Source organism: Rattus rattus, chromosome 6 (assembly GCF_011064425.1).
Source record: "Rattus rattus isolate New Zealand chromosome 6, Rrattus_CSIRO_v1, whole genome shotgun sequence".
NCBI lineage: Eukaryota > Metazoa > Chordata > Mammalia > Rodentia > Muridae > Rattus > Rattus rattus.
This window is the reverse complement of record NC_046159.1, coordinates 108996582-109020317: the sequence shown is the minus strand read 5'-3', so window position 1 is coordinate 109020317 and position 23736 is coordinate 108996582. Positions and strand designations below refer to the sequence as shown.

Below are 23736 nucleotides of genomic sequence, written 5' to 3'. Positions count from 1 at the left end.
GTCTATTAATCTGGCTTCTGTCACCCAGTGGGGCTAGTGGCCCTTTAGGTTCCAAATCATAAACGTCTGATTTGCCCTTGGTATGCCTTAACAATTTTGTTTTCTTTCCACTGAAATCTGTTATCTCACCCTAAAAAAGGAAAATATACAGACTGGCAGTATCGAGCTCTGCTATCTGGGACCTTGAGAATTTCACAAGCAGGTGAGAATTTGGCCATATGGGAATTCTCTCGAATTCTCAGAGGGCCAATAGATAACCCTCAGCCCCGCTCCCTATAAAGTTCAGGAAGGGCTCTGAATTCTGGACTCTGGGAAAAGCATTGACCATGAGGTTGACCCTGTTATTGGCTGCCCTACTTGGGTATATCTACTGTCAAGAAACGTTTGTGGGGTAAGTGACACTCTCTGGTGCTTATTTGGATTTTACTTACTTGATTCCCAAAACCTCTCACTTGCTCACAGCTTGGTCACAGAATAAGAGATGTGTGCACTCTGTGTTTTCAGAGCTCTCTTAGGTTGTGTGTGTGTGTGTGTGTGTGTGTGTGTGTGTGTGTGTGTGTGTGTGTGTGTGATATGGGGAAAGGTAGGAGCTGATCCAAGAGGCACTGAAAGACTGGAGAGGTGGAAAGGAGTTGAAACTGTCAAAAGTCCTGAACAGAAACCTTTTATCCGGTGATAAAGAGCAGGATGGCTCACTGGGGCGCTCACAGGCTGTGGTGGCCTCTCTTACGTACAGACAACAGAGGAGAGGCTAGGGATTTTGCGTGAGGGAGAAATGTATTTTGAACAGTAGGCCTTGACCCTTTGGGTGCCTGTGGGAGCCTGCAGGCTCTGAGTGGAGACGGAGGACACTTAACTGTGTGAAGTTAGTCTTGAGACCAATCCTGGGAGAATAGATTTAAAGACTGGGCAGGCTGTCCTTGGGAGCGAGAGGAGTTCAAGACCTATTCCTCTTCCTTTCCCATGACCTTAGACAATGTTTTATTGGCTGCGACAGGAGTGACTCCATTTTGTAAAAATGAATTTTCACAGAACTGACCTCACCCCTTTCCCTCCAGTGGGTGGAATGTGGGGCCGATAGACAGCAGGGAAGAGATGCGGTCTGTACTTGCCTGAGGTGTCATCGTAAAGACCTGTCTCCCACCCACCCACCTCCCACCTCTCTGGACTCTATCCTTCCTGTCAGCACTTGTCTTCCTATTGTCAGGTTTCTTATCTGGGTGGCAGGGCCTCCAGGAGTGCGAAGGTTGAAGGTCGGTCTGGGCTGCAAGTGTCAGGTGATGCCTCTCTTGGCTTTAGGACTCACTCACCTTTGTTTTGAGATCCCTGGATTCCTCCATTAGTTTTGTTTGTTTCTTTTCTTTTCTCTTCAGTGTAGCCATGGCAGCCCCAGAACTCATATGAGACTTAGGCTGCCCTCAACCCCCTAACTTGTAGCCTTTCTTCTGCTTTTGCCTGTCAAGTTCCAGGCTTCTAGGTGTAGGCCACCTACACCAGTCCTGGTCCCACAATTCTGTGAGGGTGCATTTTTGGAGAGTATTCCAAGGAAATTAACGAAGTGATGAAAATAGCTAGCCAATTCAACTTGGGAGTCAGGATTAAATGAACTTTATGATTTCTAGAATATTGACTAAGTAAGTATGCATTAGGAATCTACGGGGATTTTTTTCTTTTTAAAGTCACACCTCTCCCTTTTTGGCTGAGCAACTCTCCTGGGGCTGCGGTCCCTTAGAGAGCATACCAGGAAGTACTGGCCTAATGTGTTACTGTTCCCAGCACTTCCTTTTAAAGATGGACTCCTGGGAGGCCATGCATTAACTAAAAGTAATGAGACCCAAATGGAGGAATTTTCAGCCCATTTGTGACAGATGGCTACGTACGGGCAGAAGGGTCTGGAAGAGCTTGCATTCTGCCACTTGTGTGTCACACGGGAGAGCCGTGGAAGCCATGTGGAGCCCTATCTGAAGGACTGGCTTCCAATCCTCACCCCTTCCATCGTGACTCACCGCATTGTTCCTTCTCCAGAGCCTATGAACAGGAAGTCAGCCTGGAAAACGGACAGAGGACAAAAAGGCTCTGCTACTGAGCAAAAGGTTCTTCCACCCAAACTTTTTTGCTAATAGTATACTTGCCAGTTTGGGGATTTCTCCTTCCTGTCATGATACATGTGAACATGTGTGCATGAGCATGTGGGTATGACCCTCCACTTGATTTTCCTGGGCCTCAGTTTTCTTTCGCTGTGTCCCCAGTTTGTTTAGACCATGGGACCTGGAGTAGGTACTCTGTTATATTTTCAGTCAAAAAAAAAAAAACAACCAAAAAAAAAAAAAAAAAAAAAAGCAACCAGAAAACTTCATGTCTCCCCAGATGTGGATCTAATTCCTCTTACAGGCAGCAAATTAATTATTCTCCTTTCCCTCTTTCTTCCTTTTTGCTCCTCCCTGAAAAAGCAGGAATGGACAAGTTTTAAGAGCGGTGCTTTATGGGCAGCAGGTGTTATTTGACAAATACTCATTAGCTCACGGAAAGGAAACTTTAAGGGCAAGCTTCCTGCTAGGAGCAGGTACCCCTCTTAATTATTATTTAGATAGCATTTCCTTGGAGGAAGTGAAGCCGTTTGATCACCCCCTCATTCTGGGGCTGGGGGTCAGTGTTCGACTTATTAGTTTCTGGCTTGTGAAAGAGGTTATTGACTGTTGCGTTCATCTCCACGCCGAGGCTGACAGGAGGAAAAAGCAACAGGTTTGGCTTTTAAGGTCATGTCTGTGGTTAATATATTTCAGAGATCAAGTTCTTGAGATCATCCCAAGTCATGAAGAGCAAATTAGAACTCTGCTGCAATTGGAGGCTGAAGAGCATCTTGAGGTATTTGTCATACCGTCCACATTTCTCCCTACGTAAATAAAGTAGGCATGATGGGCGTCTAGTTTGGTCTGCGCTTTGACCCCTTTGAGGTAATATGGGACGCCAACTCTTACGTTCCAAAAACCTGGACTTTAGCTCCGACCTCACAGCCCGGAGCAAATTGCCTTCTTTCCCGGTGATTCATTTTCACGATCAGAAAACTGAGGAAAAATATATCATTCTTCACATCTCACAGGACTATTGCAAGACTTGAAAAAAAAAAAAAGACGGAAAATGTGAAAGCTACTACCAAATACCTTTAACTCACTATTTCCCCTTTAAAATAATTTATGGCATTAATACCTCGTGACGAAATGAATTGGACCTCTCGAGAGCCAGATTGATTTTATTTTTTTAAGGCCTCCCATAATTTAAAATCATCTGTCCCTCAGCCAATTTTAATATCTGGCCATGGTGTGTGTGTGTGTGTGTGTGTGTGTGTGTGTGTGTGTGTGTGTGAGAGAGAGAGAGAGAGAGAGAGAGAGAGAGAGAGAGAGAGCTGAAAACAACGTATTTGCTGACCCTTGGATGCACAGAACCTCTCGTTGCTGTATCACAGTGGTTCTGAAACGATTCGGGGTTTGTAGACTTAAAATAAACTAGGTAAGCAGCTGCATTATTGAAATCTGTCAGCGTACAACTATCTCTTTCTCCCAGAGCGATTCCATCATTATCTTGGCTTGGCTTTTTATTCCTTTCAGCTTGATTTTTGGAAATCACCCACCATCCCCGGGGAGACAGTCCACGTTCGAGTCCCTTTTGCTAGCATCCAGGCTGTCAAGGTTTTCTTGGAGTCCCAGGGGATCGATTATTCCATCATGATCGAAGATGTTCAAGTAAGTGTGCCAAGGAACAGCCTTGCAGAGAGGCCTGCTGGTCCCCCTCCACCCTGCCAGGAAAGGGATCTGTCGGTTTCACATGGGTCTCCCTAGTATGAACCTATGCAGGGTGGCGGGGAGGTACATCTCCTCACATGGGTCTTCCCCTCTCCTCTTCCCTTTTGCATTTCATGCAAATGGAAGGAGACCAATCTGTGATTCAATTAGTTTTTAATTAGAGGTTAACTCAGAAAGGCAGGCCAAGCCACAAGATGACCTGAAGGCCTTCTAAGCACTGTCACCCCCTCCAGGCCTGCAGCTGCTACCTGGCCTCCAGACCATGCAAACCCCATCTCTTCTTAGCATCCTACCAGGATAAGAGGTATCTGACCTCTCATTATGTAAACATAGAGATGTAAACACAGTGAGGGAAGCTTGGTCCTGGGGGTCAAGTATCGGCTCGTGATTTACCCCACCAGACAGGAACGCACGGCTGGTGCAATGCACGCAAATCACAGGGTCGTTTTGCCTTAGGTTCTGTTGGATCAAGAGCGGGAAGAAATGCTATTCAACCAGCAAAGAGAGCGTGGTGGGAACTTCAACTTTGAGGCCTACCATACCCTGGAAGAGGTAGGCATTTCCAAATGAAGATCAGAGAAACCAGCCACTCTTTTCCCTGAGGACGAGGTGTACTTCCTTGGTGTGTGTGTGTGTGTGTGTGTGTGTGTGTGTGTGTGTGTGTGTGTGTGTGATTTGATAACCTAGATATCATTCTCCTTCTCCTTCCTAGCTTCCTAAAGTCTCCCTCAGATTTCCTAGTCGGTGCCTGCTTAATGCAGGAACTGGAGTCCGCTTGTCCATCCCAACAGCCACACAAGTTATTTTAGAGGTGTCAAGAATGTTTTAAGTGAGTCCACAAATAGCTCCTTCACACTCTTCCCACAACACTCCTTTGCCGGTTTTTAAGCTGCATAGGCTACAGAGTCACTCAAGAGCGACGATTAACTGTGGTCTTGGATGTGTCAGGGACCACTTTGAATCAGCTGACTCCCACACAAGGGTCTGTGTGTATGTTGGGGGTTCCCAAAGTGCACATTGATCCAAGGTCACACAGTAGCAAAGAGTCACATCTTTGCCTTTCTGGGTCTCGTTTTTTCTCTCTCTCTCAGGGCCATGTGCTGCTATGTGGGCACTTGGAAGGCACTGCACTCACTAGTGTGACACAGAGCCTTTGGGGAAACTGGTACAGAGCTGTTTATCTGCACTGTCTGATTGTCAGTGACAGTGGGGAGTTAAGAGGTGAGGAGAAGAAAAGGAAAGACTAAGGGGGCACTAAGCCAACAAATAAAGTTTAAAATGTATTAAAACATTTTTTTTTGGCCATAATTTATTTAGTGGTAAAAGCTATTTAAACCGATCGAGGCGGGTGGTCATGACTTGAAGGAATTTGTTCATTTGTTTCGCTGCCAGAAATACCATCGCGATTGAACATGGGACAATGCCACCTGGTAATTTATATATTATTTATGTGTCTTGTTACTTTCCTAAAACTCTCCCCCTTAAGAAAAAAGTGTCTTAGTCCAGCTAGAGGAAGAGTGTGAAAGAACACACACACACACACACACACACACACACACACACACACACACACACACACACACGCTCTCACCCACTTGCGGATCTAACAAATGCTTGCAACAGCGTTTCAGGTCTGTCTCTGTAATGGTCGAAACCTTGATATGTGGAGAATGCTCAGAATTTCAATGAGCCTTAAAAATTGGGGCCGCAGTAGTCGGTAACTGGAGGATGTCCCCATTGTTCTAGGCCCGCACTAGCGTATTTTGTATATTGTAGCACACGTCGGCCACATCCCTTTTGGTGCCACTACGGTTTGCTGGTTAAGGTGAAAGACTTCCCTTCTGGATATGGTCTGGGGGGTGGGGAGAGACGGGTGTGTGTGTGTGTGTGTGTGTGTGTGTGTGTGTGTGTGTGTGTGTGTGTGTGTGTGTACACGGGAGCCACAGGCAAGCCAGAAGTGCCATTTTACTTTGCGCAGCATTGGAAAGAACCGGCTTTGCTGCGGCAAGATGGCTTCTCTTTTTCAGAGTGACTCATCATCCCCGTGCTGGCTTCCTGCCGCCCCCAGCCGGGTTGCGGAGAGACCGGGAATGGAAGGGCGACAAGACCCTAATAGTTGCATTCGCTCGGTCACTCAATTACAGATTACTGTTTATCATTTGAACCTTCCAGATTTACCAAGAAATGGATAACCTCGTGGCTGAGAACCCCGGTCTAGTGAGCAAAGTGAATATCGGTTCATCTTTTGAAAATCGGCCCATGAATGTGCTCAAGGTATAAAGGGAGCAGTGACTTTTGTTTTCCCTCTCATGATGCTTCTAGAATCCCGCTCCTCCCAGCTGGGCTTGCAGAGCAGGCACCCCCACCCCCTTTCTTTCTCTCGGTCTTTTTTCTTTTTTCCGTCCTAACCGGTCTTTGCTGGTTTTGAGCATCCCCACCACCGCCCGCCCCCCTTCCTTTTTCTTTTTTCCTCTTTTCCTGCACGCTGACGCAGGTCTGCAGGAGAGAATTAATGTGTCCTGATAGATGCGTTCGCGGGCAGCCGGGCCGAGCGCGCCAATTGGAGCCGAGCAGGAGAAGGCGGCGGGCGCGGGGGAGGGGCAGACGAGCACTGGGGAAATTAATCAAAGTGGGAGTTCTTTGCGGATTTTTTCTTTTCCTCTCTCTTTTCTTTTGAAAGCCAGCTTAAAAACAAACAAACAAGCAAACAAAAAAAACCCTAGTAATTGGCCGAACAGTATTAAAAAGGCAAAACAACAACAACCAAAAAAACCCAAAACCAAAAAACAAAACCAACAACAACAACGAACCCCAACCCAACCAAAAGAACCAACCAACCAAAAAAACCAAAACCAGTTTCTCAGTGTGCAGATGTTGACAGACAACTAAATGCGAAGTAATGCCCTGGAATGAAGGCTTTCTTTCTTTCTTTCTTTTTTTTTTTAGGTGACAGTTAAAAATCCGCTCAGGTTCCCTGCGACTCGACATCCCTAACGGTATTTGGGATGATAGTTGCAAGCATTTGCACTTTGTTCAGAAAAAACAGTGAAAATTATTTCCCCAGACTTCCTAGAAAGAGTTTGTTAAGGGGGGTGTGGGGGGAGGCAATGTCACAACGCCCTACTAAATTTGGAAACGTCGTGGCTAGGAACCAACTGACTAACTGGGACATGGATTGCTCCGGAGCGGTTTCCCCAAAGCTGGCCTGGGAGGGGTGGTTGCCACTACTGGACGGCTAGAGTGTTTACTACTGTCCGTCCTTTTCTGTCTGGCTTACCTCTGAGTCAGGAAACTGAATTATCCGGCCTTGGTTTTTCCTGGCCTTCGATTTTTCCAAGTGGTTTGGTGGTTGAGACATTTTTTTTTTTTTTTTTAAAGTTGCCTACTTTTGACATCTGAGTACTCTGAAGGAAAAGACTCAACACATTTTCAACAAAACTTTCCCGAACCTGTGAAATGTGAAAAATTTAGCAGGAATTTGCATTTCTCATTTACCTTATCTGTTGTGCTTGGTTCTACACAGAGGTAGAAGTTGATGGTGCAAAAATAATCTTTTCCTCCTATTTAGTGATCCAATTGGCAAGGCCACTGTTCCAAATAACCCAGTCTCTTAGATTATACAACCGCAGCTCTGCAGAGCACTGTGGGAGCGCGCCCTCCTGTTCGATGGAGGGCTCAGAAGGCTCAGAGATTCTTAGAGCTGAAATAATAGATCGGGGGTGGGGGGGGCATTGGAAAACAGGAACAAGCAAGCGAACAAACAAACAAAAGACAGACAAGGAAATTCACCAGTATAGGGTGATGACTGTAAATATTTTCTTTTTCCTTTCTTCCCCGTTCCTCACCCTCCTCACCACCCCCATACATTAGCTTGCATGCTTCATGAACTAGTGTTTTAAAAAAGAATGATGTACTACCTAAAACCTGTTTTATAACGTGAGCATATTTTCATTACATTATCCACATTTTTTTTTTTTACAAACATTAAGGGAGGGAAATTTTGCTTTGCTTCTCAATCTGCATTTAAACCTTTTTTCTTTCTTTCTTTCTTTCTTTCTTTCTTTCTTTCTTTCTTTCTTTCTTTCTTAAAAAAAGGGACTAATCAAACCAGTGTCACCTGTCCATCTCTCCTCTTGTTCTCTTAATTCCATGGAGAACAGAAAGAGGACAGAGAGAGACCCGGTAGGGAGAGGCGCCGACTGGGGAGAAGCTCTTTCCATCGCTCTGTTTGTTTTGCAGTTCAGCACCGGAGGAGACAAGCCAGCCATCTGGCTTGATGCGGGGATCCATGCTCGAGAGTGGGTTACACAAGCTACTGCACTGTGGACAGCAAATAAGGTCATTTTGCTTAAAATTCTTCACATATTTTGTGTTTTGGGAGTTAGATTCTCTAAGTAAACACACACTGCCCTGGTGGGCCTGATTGCGAGCACTCTCAGCCAAATCCTCCTCTTACCACACCGGCAGGAAACGGATTCAGCCAAGCTTTCTTTCCTTTGGTATTAACCCATCTAGGATCATGGTACTGAGTCCCTGGGCCCCTTGTTAAAAAACCCAGCAAGCCAGAAGAATTGGAAAGAGTGACGGCAGGTCCCTGGGTGTCAGGGTTTCAGCCTGGGATGCAGGAGGGAAGCTTGGTACTTAGTGGGAGGTGCTTCCACTACAAAGCCTTGAAAGGGCTTCAGAGAGCAAATGGAAACAAATTCGAGAAGACTTTAACCTACAGATCTAAAGTGAACCGAGTGGAGGGCCTGTGGGCTGCTCTGAATATTGCCCAAATCTGATTCTGAAGTCGGAATGTAGCAATCTCTCTCTTCCACATGGTCCTTGGCACAAGAGCCAGGACACGATGCTGGGTGTGACCTAGGCTGGTATTTCTTAAGTAATTCCAAAATGACATGCTATAAATCAGAATGTTAATTCATGAGCAAAGGAAATCAATCCACATCAGATCATTCAAGCATGTGCAACCACGTGCATGCCGACTGATACATTTTTCCCTTCAATTAAAATGCGGTTACCTTTAGGGTATTATGAAATGGATATTTAACAGTTGAATAATAATGCCTTAGGATGGCTGAGCACAGGAAATGAATAAATTTTAATCCAGCAGAAACTTCAGCTCTCCTGCAATTGATTGCAGTCAAAATGTAATTCCCCAAATGGAATTTAACCGGTTCTCCATATCTTTAGCAAAGTCCCTGCATATTTAAGTAATCTGATGTTGGTCCCGAGTTCTTTTGGAAAGTCACCCCATGGGAGGATTAATGAATATCAAGTTTTAAAAATTTGGTTCACAGATCCAAATAAGCCACACATGCCATTACCCACCATTGCAAAAAGCTTCAGTACAAAAAAAAAAAAAAAAAAAAAAAAAAAAGACAGAGAGAGGGTTGCTATTTCTAAGAGGATAAGAGATATTTACTTAATAAGGAAAATAAAACTGGTATTTTATTTACTTAATATAAGAAAATTACTGTCACCAGAAAGGAAAGTTATAGATAGACCCTGCAAGATATTTTCAAGTCCCTCCAAGGTATTGGAAAGTTTCCCATTGATCAACACTAGTCCCTAATTCATGTTCAGAAACAGCAGCAACAACAACAAAAACTCAAACAAACAAACAAAACACCCAAACGAACCACAAAACCACAGTGCCAGAATATTTTGCAATGCATTTTCTGGGCAAAGGGGGTGGTAAGATTGAAAGTCTATGTTTCTACTCAGATTGCTTCTGATTATGGAACTGATCCAGCCATCACTTCTCTTCTTAATACTCTGGATATCTTCCTGCTGCCTGTCACCAATCCCGATGGATATGCGTTCTCCCAAACCACCGTAAGACACTCAATTATTTTATTTTGTTGTTTTGTGTGGTTTTTATGTCCACAGGACTTAAGACATGCAGGGACATGGAAAACCAAACCAAAGTAATTTTCTGTTCTTGATTTGCTCCGAGCAGAATGCCTACTCTCTCAGCAGTGGCATGGGGAATGTTTATAATCGCTTCTTATTCCGACACTCGATGTCTATATATGTCAGCTCAGCCAGAGCCTGTTTCAGCTGTTATGCTGGGCTATTCAAGTGCTGGGCTTGCAGTGAGTCACCTAGGAGATTTGTTCCAATTATCTTTGAGATCGTGTGTGTGTGTGTGTGTGTGTGTGTGTGTGTGTGTGTGTGTGTAGTGTGCGTGCGTGTCTGATAGAAAAGAGGAGGCAGATATTACCTGCTGACAGATTGCTTTAAGATTTAAGTAGGCAGCACAATGCATCCTAGCATTTTTTTTTTTACTTACAATTTTATCAAAGAAATCCTCTGTAATATCACTAAAAGGAGTTATATAGGCTCCCTTCCCCTTTACAGCATTACAAAAACACCACTATGGCATTGTGACCTCATGTATATTCAGAGTGAATCAGAGTCTCCAAGTTTATTCTGGTAGAGAGCAGGTAACAATGACTGATAGAAACATCCCCTGCTCACAGCCGGAGACACAGCATGAGTGGGTATAGGGTCCACAGGCAAGCCAGAGGAATGCTGCCTATGATCTCTTAGAGGTTCATTAAAACAAGCAAACAAACAATACGTTAAACACCCGTGGAAGTTCTGTAGTAAGGTTAACCAATTTAGCCCCATATTTTCCCAAACTATTCTCTCACAAATTCCATCTCTTTCTCTTATTTTGTTGTGGTAGTGGCTAGCATTTAACAGATCCATGTTTTATGGAACATGGTTTGGCAGGCGTTTATTTGAGAGAGGAAGTACATAAAGTGAACCTCTTATGGGGACCATTTGACAGCTCTGGGCAAAAGAAATATCGCGCAGTTCTGAAGGGGGGGCACAAGGGAACACACAGAAAAGGGACCTGCTTATCAGAAGGGATGACCGTCTTTTTCTTCCTCCATATTCGTGTTTCGTTGGATGTTTAAAGAATCGAATGTGGAGAAAGACCCGGTCTAAAAGGTCAGGAAGCGGCTGTGTTGGTGTGGATCCTAATCGGAACTGGGATGCAAATTTCGGAGGTGAGCACCGGGTGTCATCCCCAGGGATGGCCAGACTGAATTCTGGCCAACCGACTGGTTTGCATGGCTCTGCAGTGCCTTCAGTCCGTTTATCCATTTAGGATTCAAGTCATTTAAAACCCTCTTTGAAACACTTCACTAAATTCTCTCCTTTCACGGAAGTACAGCCCTGTCACAGCTCCAGGCAGCATTTAAAACGGTTTGCTTCACATCTTGGTTTTCCCGCAGGCTGTAGCCCGGTTCAGCCTCTGAGCCAAAGACGCCAGGCTTAGCACAATGGAGGGGGCTCAGGAAGCGCGGAACCGACCGCTAGAGGGGGTTAGGATCTATAAGGAAGAGAAGCATTACATCATCTGGTAGATGCTTCGAGAAGAAAAACTTACAAAAATAAAATAAAAAGTACAAATGGAATTAAGAAATGGATTTTCGAATTACAGTCAGAGATAAAATGCTAGCTTGCTCATTTGGTTTTAGTGATTTCAGCTTTTCTGTTTGGGGGTCCACTAGCAAGCGAGTTGGGGCGGGGTGTTCGTTCATGCTTTTAGGCACCAGTTAAACCTGTTTCACTAATCGCAGAGTCGACATTTGTTATTTTTTACCCACTAGTTTCCTGCAACAGTACGACAGTTGCTTTTCTCATTGATGTGACCATTGATGTGACAAGCTTCTTCTCAGGGGAGGAAAGGTTTATTTTGGCTACAAGTTGGAGGAACACTGCACCATGGCAGAGAAAGGGTGGTGGTAATAGGAGCATGAAGAATGTGACTGCATTTTGTCCCTGGTCCCTAAGTAGAGAGAGATGGGTGTTCATGCTCAGGTGGCCTCCCTCTTGCCCTTTTCACTCACTCAAGCACCCCAGTCTGTGGGGCTATGCTACTGCACTCAGGATTTAGGGTGGGTTTTCTCTCCTCAGTCAAATGCCTCTGGTAAGATCTCAGAACCTTCCGGAGGTATGTTTCCTAGGTGTTCCAAATCTAGTTAGGGTGACAATGAAGCTTAAGTATAACAAATCCTGAAGCTGGGCGCTGTGTCTTTTTTCCTAATAACGAGCACAGAGTCTGCAATGCAGAGAGCAATCATTAAATATTTGTAAACCAAATGAATTCTGGAGAGTTACAGAACTGAGACAGGACCCACTAGGGAGGTGTGAATGGGGCACGCATGAGTGGTAACTTCACTCATTGCTTTAACGATTTATTCTTATTATTTTTTTTGCATAGGAAAAACATAACCAAAGCACCAGACCCCGAATATTAAACCAGATCCAGTAATCCGATGCCACTCTCCCCTCTGAAACATTATTCTTAAATAATTTTAACATAAGATGGCATATAAGTTATGTTTGCAAGTTATATTTTGCCCAGTTCATGTAGAGAACTTGGGAAATCTCAGCCCCACCTGCTCCCTACAAGATTCTCGAGCATTCACAGCCTCTGCCAGGCCTGCAGTGACCCCTGCCAGGCCTGCAGTGACCCCTGCTTCGGGCGTCTTGAGCAACTATAGCTGTTGAGAGAATCAAGACCAAAGGTGGCCTTGTCAAATGTGATTTCTTCAGGGTGGAAAGCGTGTCAGAGGTTCCTTACATTTGTGGCTTTGTGACTTGGTAATACAGATGCATAGAACTTCTACAGATTTGGACTCTACAGATTTGAAGAGGTCCCAGAAAGTGAGGTTACAGACCCCCCCCTCCCCTCCCCAGTGCAGGAGCTCTTCCTCCAACAGCTTCCACAGAAGGGAGACATGATCTAATCTGATAGCTCCTTCTGCTGTACAGAGGATCCATATTTTAAAAGAAGAGACACGTCTAGGATGAGCTCATTTCCGCTTCCTGGCCACGCCCCCAGAGCGGGGATTCCGACCTAACACAAGGATAGGCTTCTTCTGATTTACGCAGGAGGAACGCATTCACTCTGCAGTGTAGCCTTGGCTGTTCTGGAACTCACTTTGTAGATTAGGCAGGCCTTGAACTCAGACCTCTTTCCGCCTCTGCCTCCCGAGTATACCGCCTCTGCGAGCTATGGTGTCTACTTAAAGCTACTGCCCTAAGGAGGCTTCTTATTTCTTTATCCCACTAGGACCTGGAGCCAGTAGCAGCCCTTGCTCTGACTCATACCACGGACCCAAGCCCAACTCTGAAGTTGAAGTGAAATCCATAGTGGACTTCATCAAGAGCCACGGGAAAGTCAAAGCTTTTATTACCCTTCACAGCTATTCCCAACTGCTTATGTTCCCCTATGGCTATAAATGTACCAAGCCAGATGACTTTAATGAGCTGGTGAGTTCCTACATTGTTATTTTGAGTTTAATGACCACATCTGTTGCGTGGACAAGTGAAGTTCCATTCATAAAGTTAGATACGGAGGTGGAGGAATGTCAGTGACAGGCTACTAAGGTAATCAGACACACACCCAATGCAGACTAGGCTCACTTGGTAAGTAGAATTCATGAAAATTAATGTTGCTTTAACACAGATTGTTCCAGGAGTCTGCTCTCCCCCCCCCTTCTTTTTTCTTTTCTTTTCTTTTCCTTTCTTTTCTTTTCTTTTCCTTTTCGAGACAGAGTCTTACTATGGGCAGCTTAATCCAGGCTGGCAGTAAAATTGCAAAATTATGATCCTCCTGCCTGTCTTAGTGTCTTGAGTGCTTGGGGAGCCCGCCACCGCCATTATTTCCCACGGTATGTGGACTCCATGTGGAACTGAGGTTCTTGGACTGCTAGACAGATGCTCTGCGCTGAGCGGTGTGATGACCCGTAATTCCCTAGGACTTGGTTGGGGCCTTTGGCTCTGTGACCTGACATGACAGTGCGCTGGTATATGATGTGTACTTAAAAGGCTTTCCTCCCTAACTCAATTCCTTCTGTCATCTTTCCCATTTCAGAAATAAACAGATTGGCTGCAGCCCTGGGTCAGATGGTGACATCTCAGGGAGCTGTTCACAATTGAGCAACATCAATTCCCAGATGAAGGGAATGTGCAAATATTTCCAATTTGGCTTTTAGGCTTGATTTTGAAACCCATCTGTTAGGGATAAGCCTGGAATTGAGACCTTTTGGACAATTTACCTTCAAATAGAGTTTTGCCAGCAGCCCCAGGCTGTCATAGAATAGATAATTCCAGTTCAAATACATCTTTTGTCTTATCAGTTGGATTTTTTTTTTTGGGTTTGTTAGGACCGTTTTCAGGGTTGAAGGGGACTTGTTACCAAAGTTATATCTGGGGGTGGGCGGGGGATGTCAAGGTTGGTAGGAACCTAAATATACTCCCTGCTCACATTTTTAAAAAATTAAATATAATTTATTTTTAATTAAAAATCAGCATATAAAATATTAGGTTTTATTATGGTATTTAAAAAATTTGTTTCTGTTGATTCCCCTATTCTTTTCCCCCCTCTATTTCCTGTTGTGTCCTTTTCCGTTTTCAGGTAACATGTCTTTACCCCTCATACCTTCAAAGATACTTCTTTCCCTCTCGAGATCTCTTTTACACTCTCACGGTCTAGATTTCTACCCTGATAGTCTTCAGTTGTCCGACTCCCATGCTCAAGTATCTGTGAGCTAGTTCTGTAGCCTGCAGCCCAGAACTGGGTGTCTCAGCCTCCGAGGGAGCCTTTCATGTGGTACAGACCTTTGCCTATTAGGCTTTTTCTTTGCTGTCTGCTTTCTGATCCTGCTTTCTCATCTGGCTACATTGACGAAGTTCACTCTTTTTGGGGAGATAAATCTGTGATACTGCACCCCACCTCCAAACTACCCCGATTCCTTTAAGGACTTACAATGTGGGACCAAACTCCCACCCTATCCCAAGGAGCTGTTTTGCCAATGCCAACTTTTGGTCATCCCCAGAGTGAATGCAAAGCCTGTGTTTCGGTTTAACCATGGAGGAGCGGAGCATGGCTGTAGCCGCTGTCCCTCCTGCCCTCCCCTGTACTCCCGTGCATGCAGCTGAGGGTCACCTTAGTATTTTGGCAGTTGCACCGTGCTGTTGAGTCACGCTGGGCTCACTGACAACTGAAACCCCCAGGCTCTCCGAGGCTTTGGCTGAGCCAGGTTTTCCCCATCTGGTATTTATACAGTTGTTTTCCTGGACCCAAGTTCAAGACCTTACATTTATCCTTAGCAAGGACAGTAAAGCCTCAATCAGTCAAAAATGGAACCCTTGAGTAATGGAAAATATTTTGCTGAGGTCTGCTTCTTGGAAACAGAGAGAATCACAGGAAAATAAGCCAGTAGGGATCAACTGGGGGGGGGGGGAACACAGCAAACTTCCCAGGTACATCCTGAGGTCAGTACATGCACGTTCACTTTAGTCCCCGTAAGCCTACGCAACTTTGTTGTTGTTGTTGTTGTTTTGAGACAGGGTTTCTCCATATAATAGCCCTGGCTGTCCTGGAACTCACTCTGTATGCCAAGTTAGCCTTGAACCTACCTGCCTCTGCCTCCTGAGTTCTGATTAATGGCTTGTACTACCCATACAGCCTGGCATGTTTATTATTACTATTGCTATTATTATCATCATTATTATTATTTTATGTGCATGGGTGTTTTCCCTGCTTCTATGTCTGCATGCTACCATGTAGTTGCTTGGACTTGAACTCAGGTCCCCTGGAAGAGCCGCCATCTTCTTAAGAGCTTCACAGCCGAGACATCTCTCCAGCTTACTTCCTAAAAAATTTAAAACTACATTTGTTTACTTAGTGTGTCTGTGTCAGGGGACAGCTCACAGGACCTGGTTCTCTCCTACCATGAGAGACACAGGGACTGAGTTCAGGCTGTCAGGGAACAAATACTTGGGCCCGCCGAGTAATTTCTCAGGCCACCAAAATTATTTCCCTTTCTGTTTCTAAACAAGGAGAGCCAGTGGCCAAATACTGAATTCTGGAGCATCGGAACAGCTGCATGATGAAAGACTGAGTATGTCCTGTTGGGCGCTCATAGCAGGAGGACAATACATGTGTTTACTTTCCGGAGAAATGGTTTCAAGAAAAGGAATAGGCGTGCTTCTGTGTCGGTTAATGAGGGAGTGTGCTTAACCAGGCCTCCCTGTCTGTGATAGAATACTGGGCAACTGGTTTCCCACGAGGCAAGGTTTATCCATTCACTTTTCCTTCCAGGATGAAGTGGCCCAGAAGGCTGCCCAGGCTTTGAAAAGACTGCACGGCACCAGTTATAAAGTGGGACCCATCTGTTCTGTCATCTGTAAGTATCTAACCTCCTCGAGGTTTGTCCCTCCTTATAAAGAGGAGAGACACCATTTGAATTTGGGCTAATGCTTCGAAATGCCTTCGCGTGAAAGCGGTGCCCCTTGTACACAGAACCCAACCTTCCCTGTTTCCCCCTCAGAAGGTCTAGGCTCCCCATGAATATTTATGATGTGATAACAAAGATTTTCTGGAGATGTGAGTTTTGTGCTGTCTCCTAAGCTTGTTCTCATACTTAATCCCAGAACTCTCTGGAGGCAGAGTCAGGCAGATCTCTGTGAGTTCAAGGCCAGCCTGGTCTGCAAATCGAGTTTTGGGACAGCCAGGGCTGTCACACAGAGGAACTGTGTCTTGAAAAACAAAAGACAAACAAGAAACCTTTATCAGAACTTGCTCTAAAAAGTCACAGTCTTTTATTAATCTGCCCTTTCCTGGCCAAGAGGGACTCCTGTCTTGAGTAGGTTCATGTACTGTGGGTTGTGAAAGAATGGACGTGGCTCCTTTAAGAGGACCTGGTTAGAGGCTGAGGATTAGTTCAATGGTAGAGTATGTGTTAGCATCATGCGTGATCCTGGGTTCAGTCTTCAGTGTCACAACCTCAAAACCAAACCAAATAGCAACAACAGAAAACTCCTGGCTGGTTCAATGGGAAGTTGTTACAGGCGACTGCCTGTGCACTGGGGGGAAGAGGAACGCAGATGAGGTAAGGATAAATCTACAAGTTTGCTGTGAGACTTTTCTGTCTTCGAGTAGGTACACTGGGAGATCTCAGCACACCCTGAATTCGGAACCATTTAAATGCCCTTCCTTATAAAAGCTAGAAACTCAAAGCTATACAGTCAGGTGTCCATTTCCACAATGTTCTGTGCCCAGAGGTCCTTTGGAAACTAGTGGACCATGAGCCTCCGACAGACACCCTACCTTCAGCAGGCTCTCACTAAGCATTTGCTGTGTGCTAAACCCGATGCCAAGCACTACAGACACAAGGAACCTACCAAGGATTCAATTTCTTTTGCATACCGTGTGTATGTATTTGTGTGCGTGTGCGTGTGTGTATGTTTGTACGTGCATGTGTGCAGGTCAGAAGACAACTTGTGGGAGTCAGTTCCCTCTGAAGAGAGATGAACAGGAATGTACAGGGATGTTAGGATATGTGTATGGTAGTAGGTTATTCACAGTCCCCAAGTGCTGTAAAACTGCAGTGGGGGATTTAATGCCGTGGAGAAGTTTCACATAGGAAGGATGCAGGGTTTTAAAGATTGGCCACCAGGCAGCTGAAGAAGAAGAAACAAAGAGCTGGTACTCTGATAGTCAGATCCGAGGGTACGGAAGCATGGAACTTCATGGAGGTCTCTCAGAGCCAAAAGTAGGTTTGGGATTGCTGGGACGAAAGATGTGAGGAAGGGAGGCCAAGGGATGGGTTTTTGTGTGCTATGTGGAGACTTTCATCTGAAGGATTCTGGAAGCCATTTTGGAGTTTTCAGTGAAGCAGTTGAAGTATTGAGTGGAGGCTGTAGTGGTCATGGACTGGAAGTAGGTACATCCTTCAGCAGGAGCTGGAGGAGTTAGGGTTGGAGATGATGGTCCAAGCTACAGCAGGGCATGAGCATGTGCAGTGTCTGCGACATGCCATTGGTCTTTACCCTTTATCGGTGGTAGAGAGGTTCTTGAAGAAGGTCATTGGGTTGTGCCACTCACTGAGAGAGGACATTCTGGATCATGAGAGGGGAGTGTTGGAAAGTGTATGGGTTTGGTTATAGAAATATTGAGCTTGAGGTACCTGTAGGGTTCGAAGGCTTTATTTTTAAGACAGGCTGTGTTAACAGCCCTGCTGTCCTGGAACTCACTCTGTAGACTAGGCTGGCCTTGAACTCACAGAGATCCACCTGCCTCTGCCTCTCAAGTGCTGGGATCAAAGGCATGCATCATGTACACTGGGCTGGGTCTGCGGGTTCATGGGCCCCACGATTCTGCAGAGAGGGGAGGGAGGAGCAGAAGGGGAGAGAGGTTGATTTAAGAAGGGATGGTATGGGGACAGTGGTTAAAACAGGAAAGCAAGGAGATATTTGGAGTGGGAAGGACCTTGGGAGGAGAGAGGCAGCAGGGGACTAAGCAGAGAGGTGGAGGACCTTGAGTTTCAAAGACTGGAGAAGAGCAATTATTAAAAAGGAGACAGTGGTTAAAATGATAAAAGCCATATAAAGGTCAGCACACAGGAAGGAACATTTTCTGTCGGGTTTCTGTGACTAGTTCATTAGTGGCCTTGGCAGGAACAGGAGAGTGGGTGAGAGGAAGGGAATGGAGAGATTCGGGACGGGAAGCTGTTTTTTTTTTTTTTTTCACTTTGTGTTGTTTGTCTGCTTTTAAGACACATAGTACACATATGGACATATATGTGTGTGACGACTGCAGAATGGAGATACCAGAAGAGGGGACTGAGCAGCCAGGGAGAGCAGGGACCTGTTCTCTGACCTGCTGTGAGCACAGACAGAGCTACAGCCATGGTGGGGGCTGGGGGAATGCCCACTTGTTAGTTATGATTTTCATTTTTGTTTGCTTGCTTTTCTATTTTTGGAGACTATGTGGACCAGGATAGCTTCAGCCACACAGAGATCTGCCTGCTTTTGCCTCCTAAGTGCTGGGGTTGAAGTTGTGGATCACCACACCCAGCTACTTGTGGATTCCTTAATGGGAGTCTTAAAAGGCAGAGCTGTGAGATGTACTCATTAAATCCAGACTGCTTCATGGAAATGCAAAAGTACTTCTGATAATTTAAGAAGTCATGGGAGTTTCTCTTCTAGACTATGGGCTCTGTGATTCTTTCTTTCCTTCTTTTTTTCCTTCCTTCCTTCCTTCCTTCCTTCCTTCCTTCCTTCCTTCCTTCCTGAGATCTATGGTACACTCAACTTTATAGGAAAAATTTAATATTTATCATATTCCTTCCCATGTTTAATTTCATTAATGACTTTGTTGTCAATGAACACAAACATATTTAACTGGCTGGAGTCAATGCCTGTGTATATCTTGTACTCATCTGTTTAAGGTTGACATCTTTTCCTGTAGAGTGTTTTATATTTAATGTTAGTTATTTGTTATTTTATTGATAAATCTCAGTTATAAGGTCTTTGGATTTGTCCAATTTCATGTAAGGTAATGCCACAATTTGTACTTTCTAAGCTCCTTTATTGGTTAGATAGTCTTTTGGAAAAATATTTCCACGGAAAGATTAATCACCCAAGTGGAATGAATGGCTTCCGAGGTTTTGTTGTCTGTGTTTTAGGCTGTTCTTTGAGAAGACTGATCGGCAAACAGTTACCGAGACTTAAAACCATGTTCTGTATGGTCTTGGCCTTACCTTTATTATTATTATTATTATTATTATTAATATACTTATTTATTTATTTGGTTTTTAGACAGGGTCTCATGTATCCCAGGTTGACTCAAACTTACTACATAGCCAGGAATGATCTCGAACATCTAATCCTCCTGCTCCAGCTTCTTGAGTGCTGGGATTATAGGTGTGGGCTGTAATGGGTTTATGTGGTACTGGGGGTTGAGTCCAGTACTTCATACATGATAGGGAAGTAATCCTCCAATTGAGCCATATCCTCTTCTCTCAGGGTAATCTCCAGAGCCCCTGAGTATTGACAGTGGGCACAGAGAAGTAGACCTAGCTTGGGACCCTGGCAACAACTTAAGTTGTTGAAGTACATGCTTTTGTTTGTCGGGCTTGGGGTGGAAGTTGGAGTGTAGGATGGATGTTGGTAGAAAGCATCCTGTATCCCCAAAGTCCCCATGCCTGTCTCACCTTCCTTCCTTCCTTCCTTCCTTCCTTCCTTCCTTCCTTCCTTCCTTCCTTTCCTTTTCTTTTCTTTCTTTTCTCTCTCTTTTTCTTTCTTCCTTTTTTCTTAATTTCTTTCTGTCTGTCTTTCTTTTTAAATAAATTCATTATTTTATTTTTTATTTTTTTATTTTTTTAAAGATTTATTTTATTCATTATATATAAGTATATCATGGCTGTTTTCAGAGGGCATCAGATCCCATTATGGTTGTAAGCTACCATGTGGTTGCTGGGATTTGAACTCAGGACCTCGAAAGAGCAGTTCGGTGCTCTTAACCACTGAGCCATCTCTCCAGCCCTCATTATTTTATTTTTAAGTCACTAAATTTAAAAAAATTTTTTATTTATTTACAATATTTTTATGGATGTCTTGCCTGCATGTATGTTTGTGCACTATGTATTTGCCTAGTGCCAACAGAGGCATCAGATCCCCTGGGACTGGAGTTAAGACAGTTGTCAGCTGCTACGTGGGCGCTGGGACTCAAACCCAGGTCCAGTGTCCTTAACTGCTAAGCCATTTCTGTAGTCCCAAGTCTCATCCATGTCATCATGAGGGATTTAGGTTTTTATCTTACCTTGTCTTTTGGACCTTGGGAGGCTGGGAGCTAGTTAGTGTATTTTTACCTGCTGAGGACACAGGTATCAAAGATAGTTCCAATAAATAAAGGTCAGACACATACAGATTTGTTTTATGATACCTTAGGGCCAGGTCCTTCATACCTGCGACTCCTGGCTGCAGGTCTTCTCAGGGCTGACTCTGGGATCCTGCCTCACCCCAACCTGGAGAGTAATTAGTCCTCTAAGAACTGGTTAAGTGTGTCTTGCCTCGTGCGTGACTCAGGCTGGCATGCAGCTCTGGGCTGAGCACCTGCTCTCCACACCGTGGCCAGCTGCACATCTTTGGTAGGTGACACATTTCCTGGGCAACTTCTCACCTGCAAAGGGCTCTGGAAGAGCTTCACATAGTCACGAGAGTTAGAACATGAGGAGGAGGAATATAGCCACAGGGGACAGAGCCCTGTATCTGAACTCTAGTTCTGACACTTTGGAACCCAGTCACTTTGGGGCAGTTACTTATCCTTTCTTGTTTTTGCCCATCTGTGAAATGGCTTGTTGATAGACTCAAAGATAACAATATATGGAATAAAAGTGTTCACTAACTCTCAAGACCTGCAGAAGCATTGACTGGTGCCATGCTCCCTGCCATTATCTCTGATGTAATCTAATTTGACCAGGCCCTCCTTATTTATTGACAGTTGATAATGATAATCGATAATGACACTTATAATCATTACTGACACTCAACTGATCTTATTTTTACACAGTACTGGGAATCAAACCCGAGACCTAATGCATGCCAGGCAGGTGCTAGCTCATAACTGACATTGACTGACTAATAAGCGTTCTCCATAGATTGTCTGGCCTCAGTTTCTCCTTCTGTACAATAGGGACAGCAGACTGAAATAGGCATAAAAGGGGCCAATGAAGATGCCATTTAGTGAGCACAAGCAAGTTCCGTGCTTACCTTTTTCTGCCTAGTTCTTGCGCCCCATTGACACAGGGATCCTTAAGAACTTAGAGAGATATGCTGGCTTGCTTTAGATCCCCAGCTAGTGATTGGCAGGGTCAAGATTTTGTCTGAAGCCCCGACTTTGATCTTCTTCTTCTTCTTCTTTTTTTTTTTTTTCTTTTCTTTTTTTCGGAGCTGGGGACCGAACCCAGGGCCTTGCGCTTGCTAGGCAAGCGCTCTACCACTGAGCTAAATCCCCAACCTGTTAGTGGGATTGGCTCTACTGGAACCCAACAAGGTCCATTCAAGTCAGGCTGTAACCAGTTAGCATTTTCTGTTTGCTAGGTACTGTGGTGGTTGCATCAGGGAGAGATAGTTGTCCGTTGTAGAAACCCTTGGACTTAGAGGTCGAGCATCCCAGATCCAAAAATCTCAACCCCCAAATCTTTCTGACTCTAAAATGTCCCCCTGCCAATGGGAGGCAACAAGTGGGAAATTCTTTCTTACAGGACAGGTCTAACTGAAGGCACAGGTACACTAATGGTAGTTAGAAAATGATTTCCAGGTTATATAAGGTATATATAAAACACAAATGAATTTTATGTGTAGATTCAGGTCCACCCATCAAGATATCTTATTATACATATACAATTATTCCAAAATCTCAAAATACCTGTAATCTGTTTTGAGGGCTTTTGATGAGGAACAGGTATCTTGTAATTTACAACACTAACCTTGAGTCCTGGTCTTTCTTGTAACAGCCTTCCTGGCCTCTGTTCTTAGGGACCTGGTAGCTTCCTCCAACTTTACTTATTCCAATCTGTTCTTCCTGGGAGGGGCCTCAGAGCCAGTCCACTGCTTAGCTTTTCCGGACTCATGAATGCCTCAGGGCTTTGTAGCCTAATGCCATTTTCCTTCATCATGTGCTAGGTCATCGTGTGCCCTGCTGGTGGCCACGCTTATCTCAGGTGCATTTTACTGTAGTGGCTTACCCATGATCCCTAGCACTGGGCATGAGATTTGACATCAGATGGGACCTTGTTCCTGGCTTACACTGAGAATCCCCTGACCAAGTCACTCACTGGATTTAGAATTCGTTCTGTTCTACTAGAGAAAACAATGAGGGAAATGGTGTGTCCTCCCTAAACGGGGAAGGTGTCAATTAGGGCATCGAGCAAATGGGTTCTAAATGGGTAAATAAAGTCAGGAGGCTTCTGAGAATAACAAAGAAGGCTAACTGTAGTGTTCATTCAAACACCTTTGTTTGTTTGTTTGTTTGTTTGTTTGTTTTTGTTTTAAACTATGTTTGTGCTTTTTTTTTTTTTTTTTTTTTTTTGGTTCTTTTTTTGGAGCTGGGGACCCGAACCCAGGGGCCTTTGCCTTCCTAGGCAAGCGCTCTACCACTGAGCTAAATCCCCAACCCCATGTTTGTGCTTTTTGGGGGTATGGGTGGGGGCAGCCTGGTTCTTGTCATATATGAACCCTTAGTAGACTGTGCCTGTCCCTGAAACCCACGCTTAGAAGGCTGGGGTTATCTTTAATCACGTTCAGGGTCTACAGAAACAGTCAGATTTCGTTTCCGTTTGCCCCTCAGACCAGGCGAGTGGTGGAAGCATCGACTGGGCTTACGACCTTGGCATCAAATACTCATTTGCCTTTGAACTGAGGGACACAGGTTTCTATGGCTTCCTCCTGCCAGCCAAGCAGATCTTGCCGACAGCAGAAGAAACCTGGCTTGGCCTGAAGACCATCATGGAGCATGTACGAGACCACCCCTATTAGGGATCGCAGAATAGACCAACACCATTAAAATCTCTGTGGTGTAAAGCACAGCTGGCCTCTGATCATTCCTTTTCTATCCCAATTTTGGAAGCAGTATTTAAGCACCCTCCCCTCCCCTCCCCCCCTATCCTCCGCCCCTCCCCTCCCCCCCCCCCTTCCCCCAGGGCCTGGGATTTGAACCCAGGGACTTGTACTTGCTAGGTGAGCACTTCCCCCACGGAGCTTCATTTCCAGCTCCCAGTTCTCTGATTTCTGCTGTCCCAAAGCCACAAGCCCCTGGGCTGTACCTGTGTGTTTTCCTTTAACCTGTTCTAAGCAAGCTATTCCCAGCCTCCTTTAACTTTTTAAAACGTACCAAGTTACACCTGATATAAAATTTACTGTTTTATTTTATTTTTTTCAGACAAGGTAATTTGTAGTTGAGGTTGGACTTGAACTTTACCTCTTACATGTCAAGATCACAGGCACATGCTACCACACCCAGCTCTTGATTATTTGGGGGGTGGCTAACAAAGATATTTTAACATTTATGTTGAGCATGAGGATTTGAGAAAGAGAGAGAGAGAGAGAGAGAGAGAGAGAG

The 23736-nt window shown here is 44.8% G+C and overlaps 1 protein-coding gene across 1 annotated transcript; it reads left to right on the top strand.

The window, feature by feature from the left end:
- Positions 1-322: 322 nt before the first annotated feature.
- Positions 323-23203, top strand: Cpa2 (carboxypeptidase A2). Its single transcript, XM_032905236.1, has 11 exons — positions 323-391; positions 2784-2865; positions 3606-3740; positions 4257-4352; positions 5973-6074; positions 8040-8138; positions 9528-9638; positions 10732-10822; positions 12898-13097; positions 15934-16018; positions 22966-23203. Exons 1-11 carry the CDS (start codon positions 327-329, stop codon positions 23151-23153), a joined length of 1254 nt encoding a protein of 417 aa, XP_032761127.1. The 5' UTR covers positions 323-326; the 3' UTR covers positions 23154-23203.
- The last annotated feature ends 533 nt before the right edge of the window (positions 23204-23736 follow it).

Bases quoted from the DNA above. Each gene is read 5' to 3' on its own strand.
- Cpa2 (XM_032905236.1), top strand. From the start codon at position 327: ATGAGGTTGACCCTGTTATTGGCTGCCCTACTTGGGTATATCTACTGT. The intron at 392-2,783 runs GTAAGTGACACT...AATATATTTCAG, and splicing joins TGTCAAGAAACGTTTGTGGG to AGATCAAGTTCTTGAGATCA. The intron at 6,075-8,039 runs GTATAAAGGGAG...TTTGTTTTGCAG, and splicing joins GGCCCATGAATGTGCTCAAG to TTCAGCACCGGAGGAGACAA.